The sequence below is a fragment of the Sinocyclocheilus rhinocerous genome, unplaced genomic scaffold (assembly GCF_001515625.1).
Source record: "Sinocyclocheilus rhinocerous isolate Xijiao unplaced genomic scaffold, SAMN03320098_v1.1 scaffold564, whole genome shotgun sequence".
In the NCBI taxonomy this organism is placed as follows: Eukaryota; Metazoa; Chordata; class Actinopteri; order Cypriniformes; family Cyprinidae; genus Sinocyclocheilus; species Sinocyclocheilus rhinocerous.
The window spans coordinates 671,104-685,907 of record NW_015645070.1 but is presented as its reverse complement, the minus strand read 5'-3'; the positions used below and the strand labels follow the sequence as shown (position 1 = coordinate 685,907).

The 14,804-nt window shown below is 39.4% G+C and overlaps 2 protein-coding genes across 2 annotated transcripts in view; one reads left to right on the top strand and one right to left on the bottom strand.

Annotated features, from left to right (window-relative positions):
- Positions 1 to 2,076, top strand: part of LOC107705403 (leucine-rich repeat transmembrane protein FLRT3-like) — a 20,973-nt gene extending 18,897 nt beyond the window's left edge. The window contains exon 4 of the mRNA XM_016508678.1: positions 15 to 2,076. Coding sequence (XP_016364164.1) covers positions 15 to 876 — 862 coding nt within the window. The 3' untranslated portion in view covers positions 877 to 2,076. The remainder of the gene's footprint in view (positions 1 to 14) is intronic.
- The window catches only part of LOC107705355 (O-acetyl-ADP-ribose deacetylase MACROD2-like), a 229,824-nt gene that overhangs the window by 108,474 nt on the left and 106,546 nt on the right, over positions 1 to 14,804 (bottom strand). The window lies entirely within an intron of this gene.

Below are 14,804 nucleotides of genomic sequence, written 5' to 3'. Positions count from 1 at the left end.
GAGATCCCAACCACATATGAGACCAGCACAGTCTCAAACACTTTGCCACCCTCTCGACCCCAGTGGCCCTCATATGTCACTAAAAGACCTGTGGTTAAGGGTCCAGAGCTGGGAAGAAACTATCGTAGCACGACGCCGTCCAGTCGCAAGATCATCACGATAAGCGTCAAATCCAGCAGCGCAGAGACGGTGCACATATCCTGGAGAGTATCCCAGCCCATGACGGCCCTGAGGCTCAGTTGGCTAAAGCTGGGCCACAGTCCTGCTTTCGGATCTATAACTGAGACCATCGTCCAAGGGGAGAGAACAGAGTACCTGCTCACAGCTCTGGAGCCCGAATCCCATTATCGGATATGCATGGTTCCTATGGAGACGAGTAACATTTACCTGTCAGACGAGACACCTGTTTGCATAGAGACAGAAACTGGTTCCCTGAAAGCGTACAATCCCACCACAACCTTGAACAGAGAGCAGGAGAAAGAGCCTTACAAAAATTCCAATCTGCCTTTAGCTGCTATCATCGGAGGGGCGGTGGCCCTTCTGGCTATCATCATGTTGGCCCTGGTATGCTGGTACGTCCACAGGAACGGTTCCTTATTTTCCAGGAACTGCACATACAACAAAGGGCGCAGGCAGAAGGACGATTACGCCGAAGCTGGAACAAAGAAGGACAACTCCATCTTGGAGATTAGAGAGACCTCTTTTCAAATGATTCCCATAAATCACATGCCCGTTTCAAAGGAGGAGTTTGTGATACACACAATTTTTCCTCCTAATGGCTTAAGTCTTTACAAGAGCCCGCACAGTGAAAACAGTATCAACAACAGAAGCTACAGAGACAGTGGAATACCAGATTCAGACTACTCTCATTCATGATAGTGTGCGCGGATTACAAAGACATTTTATTGCAAATGAGTGACTTGGAGACTGCTTGGTCTTTTGAAAAACACTGGATTGAAAAGACTGAGAAAGCATCGTTATGTACATTTGCCATATAATTTATATTTAAGGACGATTTATTAAAAGGAAAAAAGGTTCCGATTGCAGGCCATCACTGAGCTGTCGGTGTATGCTGCCACAAACTGCAATTCTATATTTTAGATATTTGTAGTCATTTGTACTGTACTTCCTTTACTTATGGTTTTAGACCAATTAAAAAAAACTTTGTGCTCTACTGAGATATGATGACTTGTCAACTGTGAAAGTGGGTTTTCATTGCTGTGTTGAACAATCAGATTTTAGAAAACCATGTAGTATAAGCACAGGTCAAAATTATCGCTACGTTGCTGTCAATGGAAAAAATAAATACAACAAAAAACAAGGCTGTGAGAATATAGGGCATAGGTTTCATCAAAGGAAATAAAGACACAAGTGTTTTGTTAATTCTAAGGATGGCAGGCACAGACTTACTCCGGTGTCACAGAAACCTCTGGGTTTCTTTAGGAATCCCGGTTTGCCTGTTCCAGAACGCTGCCAGGTTTTACATCACTGCAACGTTTAAGAAGCAGATATCTATTACTTCCTCTCTGCCCTGGAGGAGGCAGCAACAGAGCACAGAATCCTAAATCCTTTGCAAATGAAGCACACAGATCAAATGAAAGGTTACATTGCAGTCAAATCAAAGTGGATGGGCAAAAACACAACATAGAACTCAATATCGCTCGTTCAGCAAAGGGAAACAGCATTTACCGTATCCCTCAGTACAGTTAACCACGTCATGTAAACGTTGCCCTCCAAAAAGGAATATTATGGGCAGAAAAAATATGGCAAGAAACACATTTGGGTTCTTTTCTATTTGGAATATAAAAAGTGTCAACTATTTTTTGTTCATATAATTCTTATTTGTATGTTTTTGTTTTCTAATTCAAGCCACTTTTAAGTTGCCACAGTTAAATTGTTCTTTACAACTGAAGACCAAAGTGCATTGAATGCCCTTTGGCCAGTCTTGTATGTGCCTTGATCCAATGCTTATTGTATTTAGCTTTTTCAAAAAAATAAATCAGTGACTTAACTTTTTTCATACACACTTGAATATGATAGGATATTGGTCATATTGCAAAATAAAAGTGGATAAAACCCCAACTTGATGGTCTCCTTTTCCCCAGTAGTATGATTTCTATTTATTTTTAATCCCTCTAAGCTTTGCATATACCATTCTGGTTCTCAAAAGTGTTCATCTAAAGCATACAGAGGCTTCTTCCTAGTGCCGCATCCGCTTGGGGTTCCAAGTGCTCTTTTGTGTGGTTAAACCATGTATGACTTATCTGATTGGCCCAAGTGGGAAATATCAGCGAGTACGGCATAGAAGCTAAATGAGGCCATTGGAGAGATGCTGTGCTGGATTTTGATGTGTCACGCGGCCACAGGGGGAGATGTACGTATATAATGACTATATAGCATTAGGTTGATGGCACAGCCCAAATCACAGTAGGGATCACACAGGTGGCTCACATGAGCACATGGGTATGCATCTACAAGACATATATTTGGGCCATGAGTGTGCGAATGCGCATAGATGCATACAGATACATGCACACGCCCTGAGATTTAATTACAGTTCAGGGGAGCCTCTAAAAACAGCAAGTCTGATCCAAACCTTAAGTATACTTCAACATTCCCATGTACTAAATATACCACATCAGCTAGAAATTAAAAGTAAACACCCTCTGTGAGCATACGGTTCAGCAAGGGTTCACATATGTGAATGCTGTTGATGTTCCTAACTTGCCTTGTCATTTATTTATCCCTCTAAGCTTTGCATATACCATTCTGGTTCTCAAAAGTGTTCATCTAAAGCATACAGAGGCTTCTTCCTAGTGCCGCATCCGCTTGGGGTTCCAAGTGCTCTTTTGTGTGGTTAAACCATGTATGACTTATCTGATTGGCCCAAGTGGGAAATATCAGCGAGTACGGCATAGAAGCTAAATGAGGCCATTGGAGAGATGCTGTGCTGGATTTTGATGTGTCACGCGGCCACAGGGGGAGATGTACGTATATAATGACTATATAGCATTAGGTTGATGGCACAGCCCAAATCACAGTAGGGATCACACAGGTGGCTCACATGAGCACATGGGTATGCATCTACAAGACATATATTTGGGCCATGAGTGTGCGAATGCGCATAGATGCATACAGATACATGCACACGCCCTGAGATTTAATTACAGTTCAGGGGAGCCTCTAAAAACAGCAAGTCTGATCCAAACCTTAAGTATACTTCAACATTCCCATGTACTAAATATACCACATCAGCTAGAAATTAAAAGTAAACACCCTCTGTGAGCATACGGTTCAGCAAGGGTTCACATATGTGAATGCTGTTGATGTTCCTAACTTGCCTTGTCATTTATTTATGTGGTTTCCTGACTGACGGTATTAGCGAGTTTTAAATGCTGAGTGATGGCCTTGCTAAGTTTCACTCACTTCCTTTCAAATCTGGAGACTTTTTCTTAATTTCAGCCTTTATATTTTAAATTTTTCTGATAAAAGGTGCATTTGTAGTATTGATTTTACCTCTGAAAAGAATGTAAAATGCAGACATATGAAAGTAAACTGTTTGGTATTTAAAAAAGACATTTAAAATTTAATTACTTTCCATAATACCGTATTACAGTATGTCTAATCCAATGTTTAATCAAAAATCACAGAATTATTCATTATTTCTTCTCTCTCCCTTAAATCCTCAAAAAATGTTTCTTCATCTTTAACTTACATTCCCTTTGTAATACTCTTCTGAACATGAATTCAATACTCACACCAGCTGTTGCAACTTACAAATCATTCATTCTGGAGATGAGATGTCGACCAGAACTGTAGGTATAAAGCAGCATCAAGCAAAAATGAGATCACAGCAGTTTTAATTATCAAAGCGCACAGGTGTGCGAGAGTGTTTGAGCGTGCACATTCCCTTTATGGATGTTCTGCATGCAGTAAATCAATCTCCAGTTTCCTAACACCATCAGAATTTTTTACAGCTTGAACTACGGGCAAAACGGCTTGAAATATTAATATTGTGTGCTGTATGGTGAAAGCAAATCAGTTGGACACGAGTGCACACAGCAATTTGTATTCTCCGGTTAGAATGACCTGTTCAGAACACTAAACTCAAGTATTGGGGGAGGGCGAGTTGAGCGGCTGCTACTGGGGGTGACCTGTGGTGACCCTTTTAACACAATGACCTCACCTCTGGGGTCTTTGTCAGCACATTGTTGGGGCTTACAGATGACCTCATTCGCCCTGGGAAAACCATTGATCAGATCTGATGTCCATGAAGCTGGTGCACACTTGAAATTCTACCTTGAATAGGGTACTTCACTTTAGGCAAAAAGACAAAACTTCTTCAATATACCTTAAACTATGGACATAATGAGGAAGAGTTTGACAATATCAGCCCAAATACTCAATAAGAAATTGGACGTTGAATGGTCATCCCATTTGCTGTGGTCAAATAAAGCCATGACTGATCAGGGGTCAGATAAAGCAGGTGAAACAAGGGTCACAAGCCTAAAAAGATGAACAATTAGTGGACAATCTGGATGTTTGACCCCCTTTTAAGCAATTAGTAGACATTTTTCATCTTTTTAGACACCTGACCCTTTTTTAAGCAAATGGTACACATTTTTCATTTTTGTAGACCTTTGACCCCCTTTTTTTTATCAACCGGTGAACATTTTTCATCTTTTCAACTTTTGACCGCATTGTAAAGCAACTGATAAACATTTTTCATCTTTTTTGGACTTTTGACCTCCTTTTTCTAAGCAAAGGAACAGTAGAGATCAGGTCAGGCATTGTTATCACAAACAATGACAGACCCCTAGCTCTTTAAAACAATGAATAGTGTGAAAAATAATGCAGCTGCTCTGTTTTTTGGATCATAAAACGCTTATAAGAGCAACTAAAATAAGGTAATGAGAGTTGCTTTTGACAAGAAAGGCAATTACTGGCAAATGCAGAAGCCATATGTCATTCAATTATTTTTAGAGTTTAATTTACCAAAAGAGCCATAAGGGAGCTGACTTTAAAAGCACCATCTTATTCTGATCTCATTTTGTTTCACCTTGCAGGAAGATGTAGTCATCAACTCCTAGCATATCTATTCCCAAGTGTGTGATGTGTTTGCTCCCATTCTGCCTGGCCTCGCGTTCGCTGCAAAACCTTTTCCCACAGCTCAGCGCAAAATTTTCCAAAATAAAATAGCAAAAAAGCCTCCTAATGAGCCATTTGCTTTCTGTTCTTCTTCTGCACCTTGCATTCAGCCCAAGACTTCTTGCACATCAAAGCATTGACCCCTCATTGTATGTCTTTTAGAAACAAAAGAGAAATTGAGGTCAAAATGTCAGGCATAGGGCACCAGTGTGTCCACCCACATGCCTGGACTCTGGCCAAAGCATGTGTATGAATCCCATCAACACAGCTGATACAGACTAAAGTATGTTTTCAGAACATGCATAACTATGTGTGCGCATTTGCTTGTTCTTCCGTTTGAAGAGCGTTTCCTATTAATCATCATAGATCACTATGACCTTTCAGTGTTTACATTTGTTCATACACTTTTCCTCCCTTCGGTCATGCGGAATGCAAACCAAAGAAGGACAAAACGGTTTTAAAAAATGGACACATTCTCTTTCCTGTAAGCTTGCATTGGAGATGCTGAAACCACAACATAACTGAAGCATGTCTTGAAGAGACAGCTGCGGTCTGGGCTTGGAGCCACGGCCACATGTGCTCTTCTATCACCACGGTCATGTGGTGAAAAAAATACAAGGAGTCAAAGCAAATGTTTGAAGAACCAGAAGACAGTGGCCAAAAAATAAAGAAAACCACAACTAAAAAAAAATGTGACAAAGAATGACACTAAAATGCTAAAATAATTTTGCTTTAGGGCTGAAAAAAAAAAAAAAAAAACTTAATTTGAATATTCATGATCCTTTTTTTCCCCAAAAAGTTTCAAAAGAGCATTAGTAGAGAGACGTAAATGGACATTTTAATTGAAATGAGCCAAAGTAAACAGAAACTTAATAGAAACTGAATCTCAAACTGAATCAAATCTCAATCTGAAATCAAATTAAATCAACAGCTTGTGAATCAGAATCAATTTGAATAAAAAAAAATCAAGAAATCGACATCCAGCCCTGGTATGCTTCTCATATTTTAAGACCTTCAGAGCTGTCCTTGGTAGAAACACGGCCACAAGTCAACACAAGTGATGCTTTAAGACATGTTACTTCCAGATAAAAAAAGCAATTTGTCTCGGATGACCATTTCTGACAAGACCACCTGAGATGGATCTTAATATCAAGTCTAAATGGGGCGTATATTTCTTTTCTCATCCTCAATGTACCTCTCAATCTCTCTCTATCCATTTTCCTCCATAATTCTAAAGTTCTCAAACACAAGACTTAGTATTTCTCTTCATTATGACCAACGACCTGAAACTCTGAGGCTGCAACAACTACAATCTCCCATCATCTAAATGAATCCAATTTTTTGCTCGACAGCACACAGCGTGCATACATCTATCTCCCCTTAAAATCATCTGACATTAATACAAGTTAACAAAGGCTCATCTATTAAGCTGGCAACAGCGAGCGACACTTCGCCAGTGGAGCGGGTTGAATTATTGAACAGGGAAAATGACTTACAACTGCAGTGAAGTGGATTCCTACCTCCAGCCAGCATCTGTTAAAAATGGGGCGTATATTTCTTTTCTCATCCTCAATGTACCTCTCAATCTCTCTCTATCCATTTTCCTCCATAATTCTAAAGTTCTCAAACACAAGACTTAGTATTTCTCTTCATTATGACCAACGACCTGAAACTCTGAGGCTGCAACAACTACAATCTCCCATCATCTAAATGAATCCAATTTTTTGCTCGACAGCACACAGCGTGCATACATCTATCTCCCCTTAAAATCATCTGACATTAATACAAGTTAACAAAGGCTCATCTATTAAGCTGGCAACAGCGAGCGACACTTCGCCAGTGGAGCGGGTTGAATTATTGAACAGGGAAAATGACTTACAACTGCAGTGAAGTGGATTCCTACCTCCAGCCAGCATCTGTTAATGCAATAACAAGCGACAACGACCGATTCCTGCAGGCGAGTGCTGGCTATGATAATTTGATGTAGAGCATCATATGTTTTGAGAACGTCCATTTAATTGACTTAAATTCCCGTCATCCATTAACTAGCTTAAATGATCTTTTAAAAGGTGATATATCTTCCTGTGCCCTTTAGCAGATTTGTGCGGCCCGTTCTCCGCCGCTGCATCGACCCACGGGGGTATTTGTCCAGAACGTCTACTTTTGCTGAGAATAATCATTGCATTGCCCCGGAAAGGTCCTGTGCGGTACAATCGTCCTTTAGCCCTCCGTGACGGCGGGGCTCCGAGGACTGTGTGGGGCCCAGCTTCGATCTGGTTAGCATTCCCGTTTGCGCGAGGGCCAAGGTTTAAATGTCAACGGCGTATCTGCATGCCGGTAAGGCGACCCGCCAGATATACGCAACTGACAGATGGTGAAGACATGCTGTAATGCCAACTGGTGCATTGGTGTTATGGATGCTGATTTGATGTAGCCTACTGATATGACCGAAAGAGGGAAATGCAATCAGATTATTTCGACACCAATAAGTTTTAAATGTCAATGTGTTATTGGTATGGAAATAGGAAAGAATTTTTGTTCCACCAAAATTGCAACAGTTCACTTTTTTAATTAAATTCTTCACTTAAAATCTACTGCCTGATGAAAGTGAAACACCTTCAGAGAGCCTGGCGACTGCCAGTGGGAGATTATCTGAAAAGGACCAATCAATAGGAGTTCTCTTTAGATTTTAAGAAAACTGGCGGATAGAAGACCTCCTAAAGGTCAAATAAAGCCACTGGGTCTCAATACTCAAGTGCTGATGATATCAGAAAGGTAACAGTCATTATTCAGCATCAAAAGAGCGAGAGAAGTTACCTTCTTAAAGCTGATTTAAACCTCTATTGTTAGTTGGTCAGAAATATTTTACAGGATTGGCTTAACCTTATTAAGTAAGGAAACAATAAAATTAACTTTAAAAGAGAAACCTATTATACAACTTCCAGCCTCAAATAAAAGTTGAGGTGATGTGAGAAATTGTGAGCCTTGGCAGTTCTGTGGTGATCATACCAGCTGCAGTTGTGTCTATCAAGTTCAGTTGCAGTGTCACCTGGTTTATTTAAAAAAAGGAGGTAAGGAATTGAACTCCAGTCACACTGTGAAAACTGTACCACAAAACTGCTGTACATAAAATTATTAAGCTGTTTTTGGTCATGTCCAGGTCCAGACAGTACCAGAAAATTTTTATCTTAAACAAAAATTCTGCGGAATGGATTTAATCAATCATAGTAAAATGCATTAAAGCATTACAATGCATTATATTGGAAAACAAGCCAAAACATTTAATTTATTAATAACACTTTTTTAGTAAAGTTTGATTTGCTAATGCATTAGGTATGGACTTACAATAAACAATTATCTTACAACATTTATTAATTTAGGTTATTGTAATTTGTACATATTAATAAAACATTTTTAATATTCCATGCTGCTTTAAAAAACAGTTAATATTACGTGATATTATGAAAATGTTATTAGCATTAAAATCAAACAAGATTAAACAATGAAAAATAGTATATAAATAAATTAACTAACACAGATTAATAAAACCTGTAAAATATTATGTTTATTGTAAGTTCATGATACCTAATGCACTAATTAAACATCAAAGAATTTACCTTATAATGTTACTTATTTATTTAATTCACCATTTTAAATGATTTCCATTTGAATTCTTGAAGTATCGACTAAAAGGATTTTTGGGTGCATAGATTCCATGTGGGCTTGCTTGTGACGCATCTTATTTAGGGCACTAAACAAGTAGGGAACACCACTGTTCTCCACTTAAAACAGTCATATCAATCAAAATAATAAAGGTTTAGCTGGAAGTGTTACAGATAGATAGTATACAGTTAAAAAAAAAAATATCACAAGCTGCCTTAGCGCCTATAATTAAATAATCTTGTCTACCTAAGTTATAAGAGTTTTATTGACATACTGTAAATCTTCATATTGACCTTTAGCAAACTCGGACTCAGAGCTAATTCAGCACACAGCACCCAATTCTCCTCACTTAGTGCACGGGCAGTGATACAGAGGCCTTGAGGTGCTGTTGTGACACCACCGATGTTCAGATGAATGGTGACAGCCAGTATTTAGAGCCTGCTGACACCACTGATTGTCCAGGACGCAGTGGAGGCAGCCAGACCTCCTTCCAGATCGTCCCGAAGAGAGACGCAGAGGCCGCAGGGAAAGACAGGCCTGTGTTGTAGTTAAGTGTAAGTGCATTGATGCCGACTGAAGTGTTGTGTAAGAAGGGCCTGTAGGGAAGTGATGTTAGTCTCACGGTTCCTGCAGAAGGTCATACTGTCATACTGGCCCTTTAGAATCCACATGGCACTTTTTCCTCTGGCTTTACTTTTCCCTCTGAACCTGTTTTTGGTTTCTAAAATCACTCAGAGTTTTCATTTATGTGATGTTTTTCAGGATAAGAAATGGAGCAATAAGGTTTCTTTGTAAGTGTCTGGTTTCGTGATGACCAATGCTTTTCCTGCTGCATAATGGTGGAGGATTTTCATTGTCATTCCACTTAAGAAGTTCTCGAGTCAGAACTCGGGTGCGCCATGCATCTTTTAAATGGTACAATAGTGTTACTGATGGAAAATAATAATAATAAAAAATAAATTATGCATGTTATTAGGCCGTGTCATTACTGCCATGTTTTAGTTCACTCAATGGCATGTAAAAGGCCCCTTGTCAGAAATGTTACACTCACCAACTTTTAAAATATTAAAAAAAAAAAAAAAAAAAAAAACACGAATAAAATGTAAAATTAAATTACTGTGAATGTTTGTATCTTTTCTACACATGAAAAAGATTTGCCATAGGAACATTAAATTACTGTGAATAATTTATCAAAATAATTTACTTTTGAAAGCTTTTGTGTAATTCTCTTTAGATTATAATTACTGTACTTGCTAACAATACACTGTGTGTAAAATGTGCCACTTCTGCTTGAATTGGATGTAAATTGTAACTATTGTTCTGGGCATTTATTATTGAGCAGTACAGCCTGGATCAACTGGCAGGTCTAATGTCAGCCTCGGTCGCCCACACAGGAGAACAACAAGCTGCTGATTTGCCAAAGTTTACAGAGTATGTGACACCAAATATTTGAAAAGTGATCGATTTTATGGTTGTTTGCATCAACGTTTATTTTTCACAACATTTAGCCAAGACTGTTTTACCATTCATTAATTAATTAAGTTACCACAGTTCACTTAGGTCAGAAAGGTCACGTGCAAAAAGCTGATCGATTGTCTAATGGGGTGCTTCTTTTGACAAAATGCACTCATAGTCAACAGTCAGGCTTAACTGAAAAAGTTCATCCACCACTGACTGAAATATGAAATATAAACTGCATTTTGTCTGTAGTCCTGAGACTGGACATCATATGTCCCTTTTAGGGACTCTCCTAGACAGGAAGAACATTTAAAATGATCAAATCAGGTCATAAGTGTACCATGGAAGGATTATATTACAGTATCTGAGATACATACAAACAACAAACCAATTATTTCCCACCAAGCAATTCTTAAATATTACGAGAACAAGGTTAATCTGCATGTTTGTGAAGTAACACTGTAGAAATTTCATTTTCAATTTCTCAAAAAAATCTCGCAAAGCTACTGCAATCCAATGATCCACTAGAAGAGTCTAAGGAAATAAGCCGGTCTAATCCACGTCTCTCTGCTGCTTAAGACCTTCCTATGACTGCCTATCCCAGATGACAAACCTCAGAGTCAGGACAGTCCCTAAATGGACACACAGACGGCTTAAAAGTGACAGATGACTGTTTACCGCGCCATTCTCATGGTCTGTCCATGCATTCTTTAACACACATACACTCGCTCAGAAGGCCACTGTTAAATGAACATGAGGAGATGACAGGAAACGAGGCGCCGCTCGCTGGCAAAAAAAGAACTCCATTACAAATCTCTTTGGGATCATTTGGCCATGGACAAAGCCGGTGGCGTGCAATTTGACTCTTTGATGTCGACAGTCAAATACTTTCTTTGACCCCCGGTGAAGACCAAGAATAGATCGCAGAACGAATAAAATGAAACACACACTGGCCATTGAGCCGTAAAGACACCAATCATGATAAAAGCAAAATGATTAGTGATTTAATACAAAAAAGGACCGGTAATCTCTAAAGAGACATATTAATGACCACAAGGCCATTTCCGTCTATGGCATTAACCCCCAACTCACTCTCACATGAACAAAAGTTCTTGGACTCTACGAGCTGAACGGGTGCTGAGATAAAAGGCTGGACCTGCTGAGATTCTGAATGCATTAAAAATGAGGTCAAAATGCTGATGATGTAATAAGACAAAGGCTTCAGATTCTATACATGAATCTTTCCACTGCCAACTTGCACTATTACAATTATATTTCAAGTGTCATCCAGGCCTGTGAATAATAGAGATGCACCGCAGGCAATTCACACGAGGGAGGGTGTATTCTAGTGCTTCCTGCACAAATGTGATGAGCTAAAAAGAGCAGGTGTCAAAAACACAATAAATAGACAACATTAGGAATACACAATTCTTAAAGTCTTATACAATGAACTGATAATAGTTTTCATAATTTGATAACCAACACAGATTTTGCCTGACTAAACTCTAAACTAAACTAAAAAGAAGAAAATGCCCAAGTGAACATTATAATCTACAGTATGAAAAGTGCACATTATTTGCTAAAGACTATACATTTAACAGTGTTTACAATATATAGCATTAGTGTTAGTAAGATTAACATCATGCGAGCATTAGATGATGACAAGAGTAGTCTAAAATGTGAAAATAGGGAAAATGATCACGTGCAGTTAACTATCCAATACTACCCATTACAAATAAATAAAAAATATATAAAACATAGCAAATAATAATTTGTCTTTTCATTGTGTCCTGGCTGCACAGAACAATAAAGAATTAATTATTCAAGTCAAAAGAATCTCTCTTTCTCAAAACAAACAAAAAAATTAACAAGTTTTTAAAAATACACAAAAGAGTTTTGTTTTAATGGAATTACCATAAAAAAAAGAAAGCTGAAAACACTGGTGTATTCATATGAAACATGAAAAATCATGTCAGTGTGTGACATGGGTAGTGAGAGGAACTAGTGAAGGTTTTGAGTGTCACAGTTGTAAATGAGTTCAGGAGCCTGACTTCATTTAGGGGCTGACAGCTGTGCTGATAAGAACAGGATTATGGAACGACAGGAAGTGGCACAGCGTTCAGTCTGCAACTCTCTCTCATCCTGCTCAAGAGAAAATCTTCTTCCTGAAGGAGGATATTTCTCTCTAGGGACACTGGGAGTTAAGACAGCCTTCAGTCATTATACTGTCACATATATTTACCATACATAAATATATATATAGTATAAGGTCTATATATACCCAAGACCTTTATGTGAACTATGACTATTGAGAGAGAAAAAAACAAATCAGTTATGCCTTGTTAAGGAGAGGAAGGCAAAACAGATGAAAAAACCTTAGGCTTACACTAAAAGAAAGAACAGAGCCTTGTTTCAATTAGTAAACAACACCCAGAACACCCTAGCAATGACATAAAAATGCCTTAGCAACCACACAGCAACGCCCTGGCAAGCACCCGCAAAACCCTAGCATCATGACAGCAAGATTTGCACAGGCAAGCACCACTCAAATTTTCTTGGGGGGAAAAAAAACTCTTTTCTGTTATGCTCACATTAGCAATTTTTCTCCCTCCCTCTTTTCTCAACGAGTGAGAACATGACAACAATACAAATCCTGTCTGGGGCTTGGAATGAAATTTTAATATTTCGCCCAGATTTTTTTTTTCCCGTTGCTAATTATTTCCCTACACTAGTATGCAGACGTTCCATTTAAACACAAACTAAGAGTAAGTTCTGCTCTCCTCAGTTTTGGAAAACTCTGCCGGGTTGCCTGGCAGGCCCGTTCTTCATTTTCAATTAATAAGCCGTACTATTATTAGCAGGAAGGAAAACTGGCTTTGTATTAATGGCGGCAGCGTTGTAATGAAACATTAAATATCTGCTCACAAGATGAAGCTCTGAAACGTCAGTTGAAAATGGAAACGGCCGTGATTTGTGTGGAACAGGTTATGAAGGCACACCTTTGATCAATGAGGTGATCCAGAACTTGAGTAAGGTTCTATAAATGTTTGCCTGAACTGCCTAAGGAGAGATCAGCGGGGTTACAAATCAAGTGTCAGTCTAACAATAGATCATTTACATTTTTTTCCCCACCACAAAAAGATAAAGCTCTCGCCCCGTGTCCCTGCCCTTACTTGTTCCTGTAAGGAAACATCTTCCATCTATAATAAACCGATTTTATATGTTTCCTGTCTACGAGCGCCATCCCTAAACCTCGGTTTCCTGTGAGGCTCCTCGACACAATGCTTCGTGTCCCTCCACCCAGCCGACCACTTCTGGAGCGAGAGGTTAACGTGAAGGGGTGTCTATTTTGTCCTCGTCACCAGTGGCTGACAATGTCTCCAGGAGTTTGGTCATTAATCATGCCTTTCCTATGTGTGGCGACACGACAACAGTCAGGGACTGAGGGGGAGGTGGGTGGTGTCTAACGTGACACGGGCCGTCCCACCAAAGCCCTATGAACCTGTATGAAGAGGTCCGTCACATTCATGCTTACCAGGTCACTAATCGAATTACGTCAAAAAGGCGAGAGAGCATAAGGCACCAAATTCATTTAGCTATTGTAAGGAGGCCAAGACCTCCGCTGGGACCTCAGCAAACAGGGGTCCCTCTTTAAAAAAAAAAAAGGAGAGGGAAATGATGCACGATTACGTGTGGGCAGTCAGTAACTTTTTGTTGTGGACATTGGTGCCAAACAAAAAGAAAGCGCTATGCAAATTGATCTTGTAAATCTAGTTTCTAACTCCTGCACTTCTCCCTCCCTCCTCGCTCATTTTCATAAGCCAGATGGCCGTGGTTTTGGGCTAATTCACTTAGCCAAGCATAAGTAATTCCTCACATATATGCATGGCCAATCCATTATTAGATAACGCACAAAAAGAGCAAATACGCAGTTCCATTCAAGGCAGATTCATCCATCTATCATCGGGGCCGGAGGTGGGGAAATAAGTCTCCTACAGGTCAGCAGGCATCGTGCTTTGGCACACGGTCCGTCCTGCAGGGCCTTGGGACCCTAGCTGGAGATCGGTTTAATTATCCCTTCGATGACAGAGAGGACGATGGCAGGTGAGAGGAGGCGGGGGAACACAGATGAGGGTGGAATGCCGGAGTGTCCAACAGGGTCCAGCAGCCGCACAAAAGTGTGGGAGCCGAGGAGTGTTTTTAGATTCATGAGGGCAGCTCACGCTTGCATTTCTCCACTGTCAAACAAAAGGACAGCTGGAAGAGCAGAGAGTAACGTATCAATCTGTTTTAATAATAATGTGTTCAAATATTTCTCATTTGGATAGCTTTGAGTATGTGTTTGACAGATTGAATATTGCAGGGCAACAGATTAAAATGCAACAAAAAAAAAATGTGCGACAATTATTTAAAATCTATTCACCAAATGTAGCAGAAAGTTTTCGTTCTGGAAAACTTTGTCCCTTGATGTTACGTTCATTAAAAACAATTATTAACAAGTTCAAAAAAGCTCCATTAAAAAAAAAAAAAAAAAA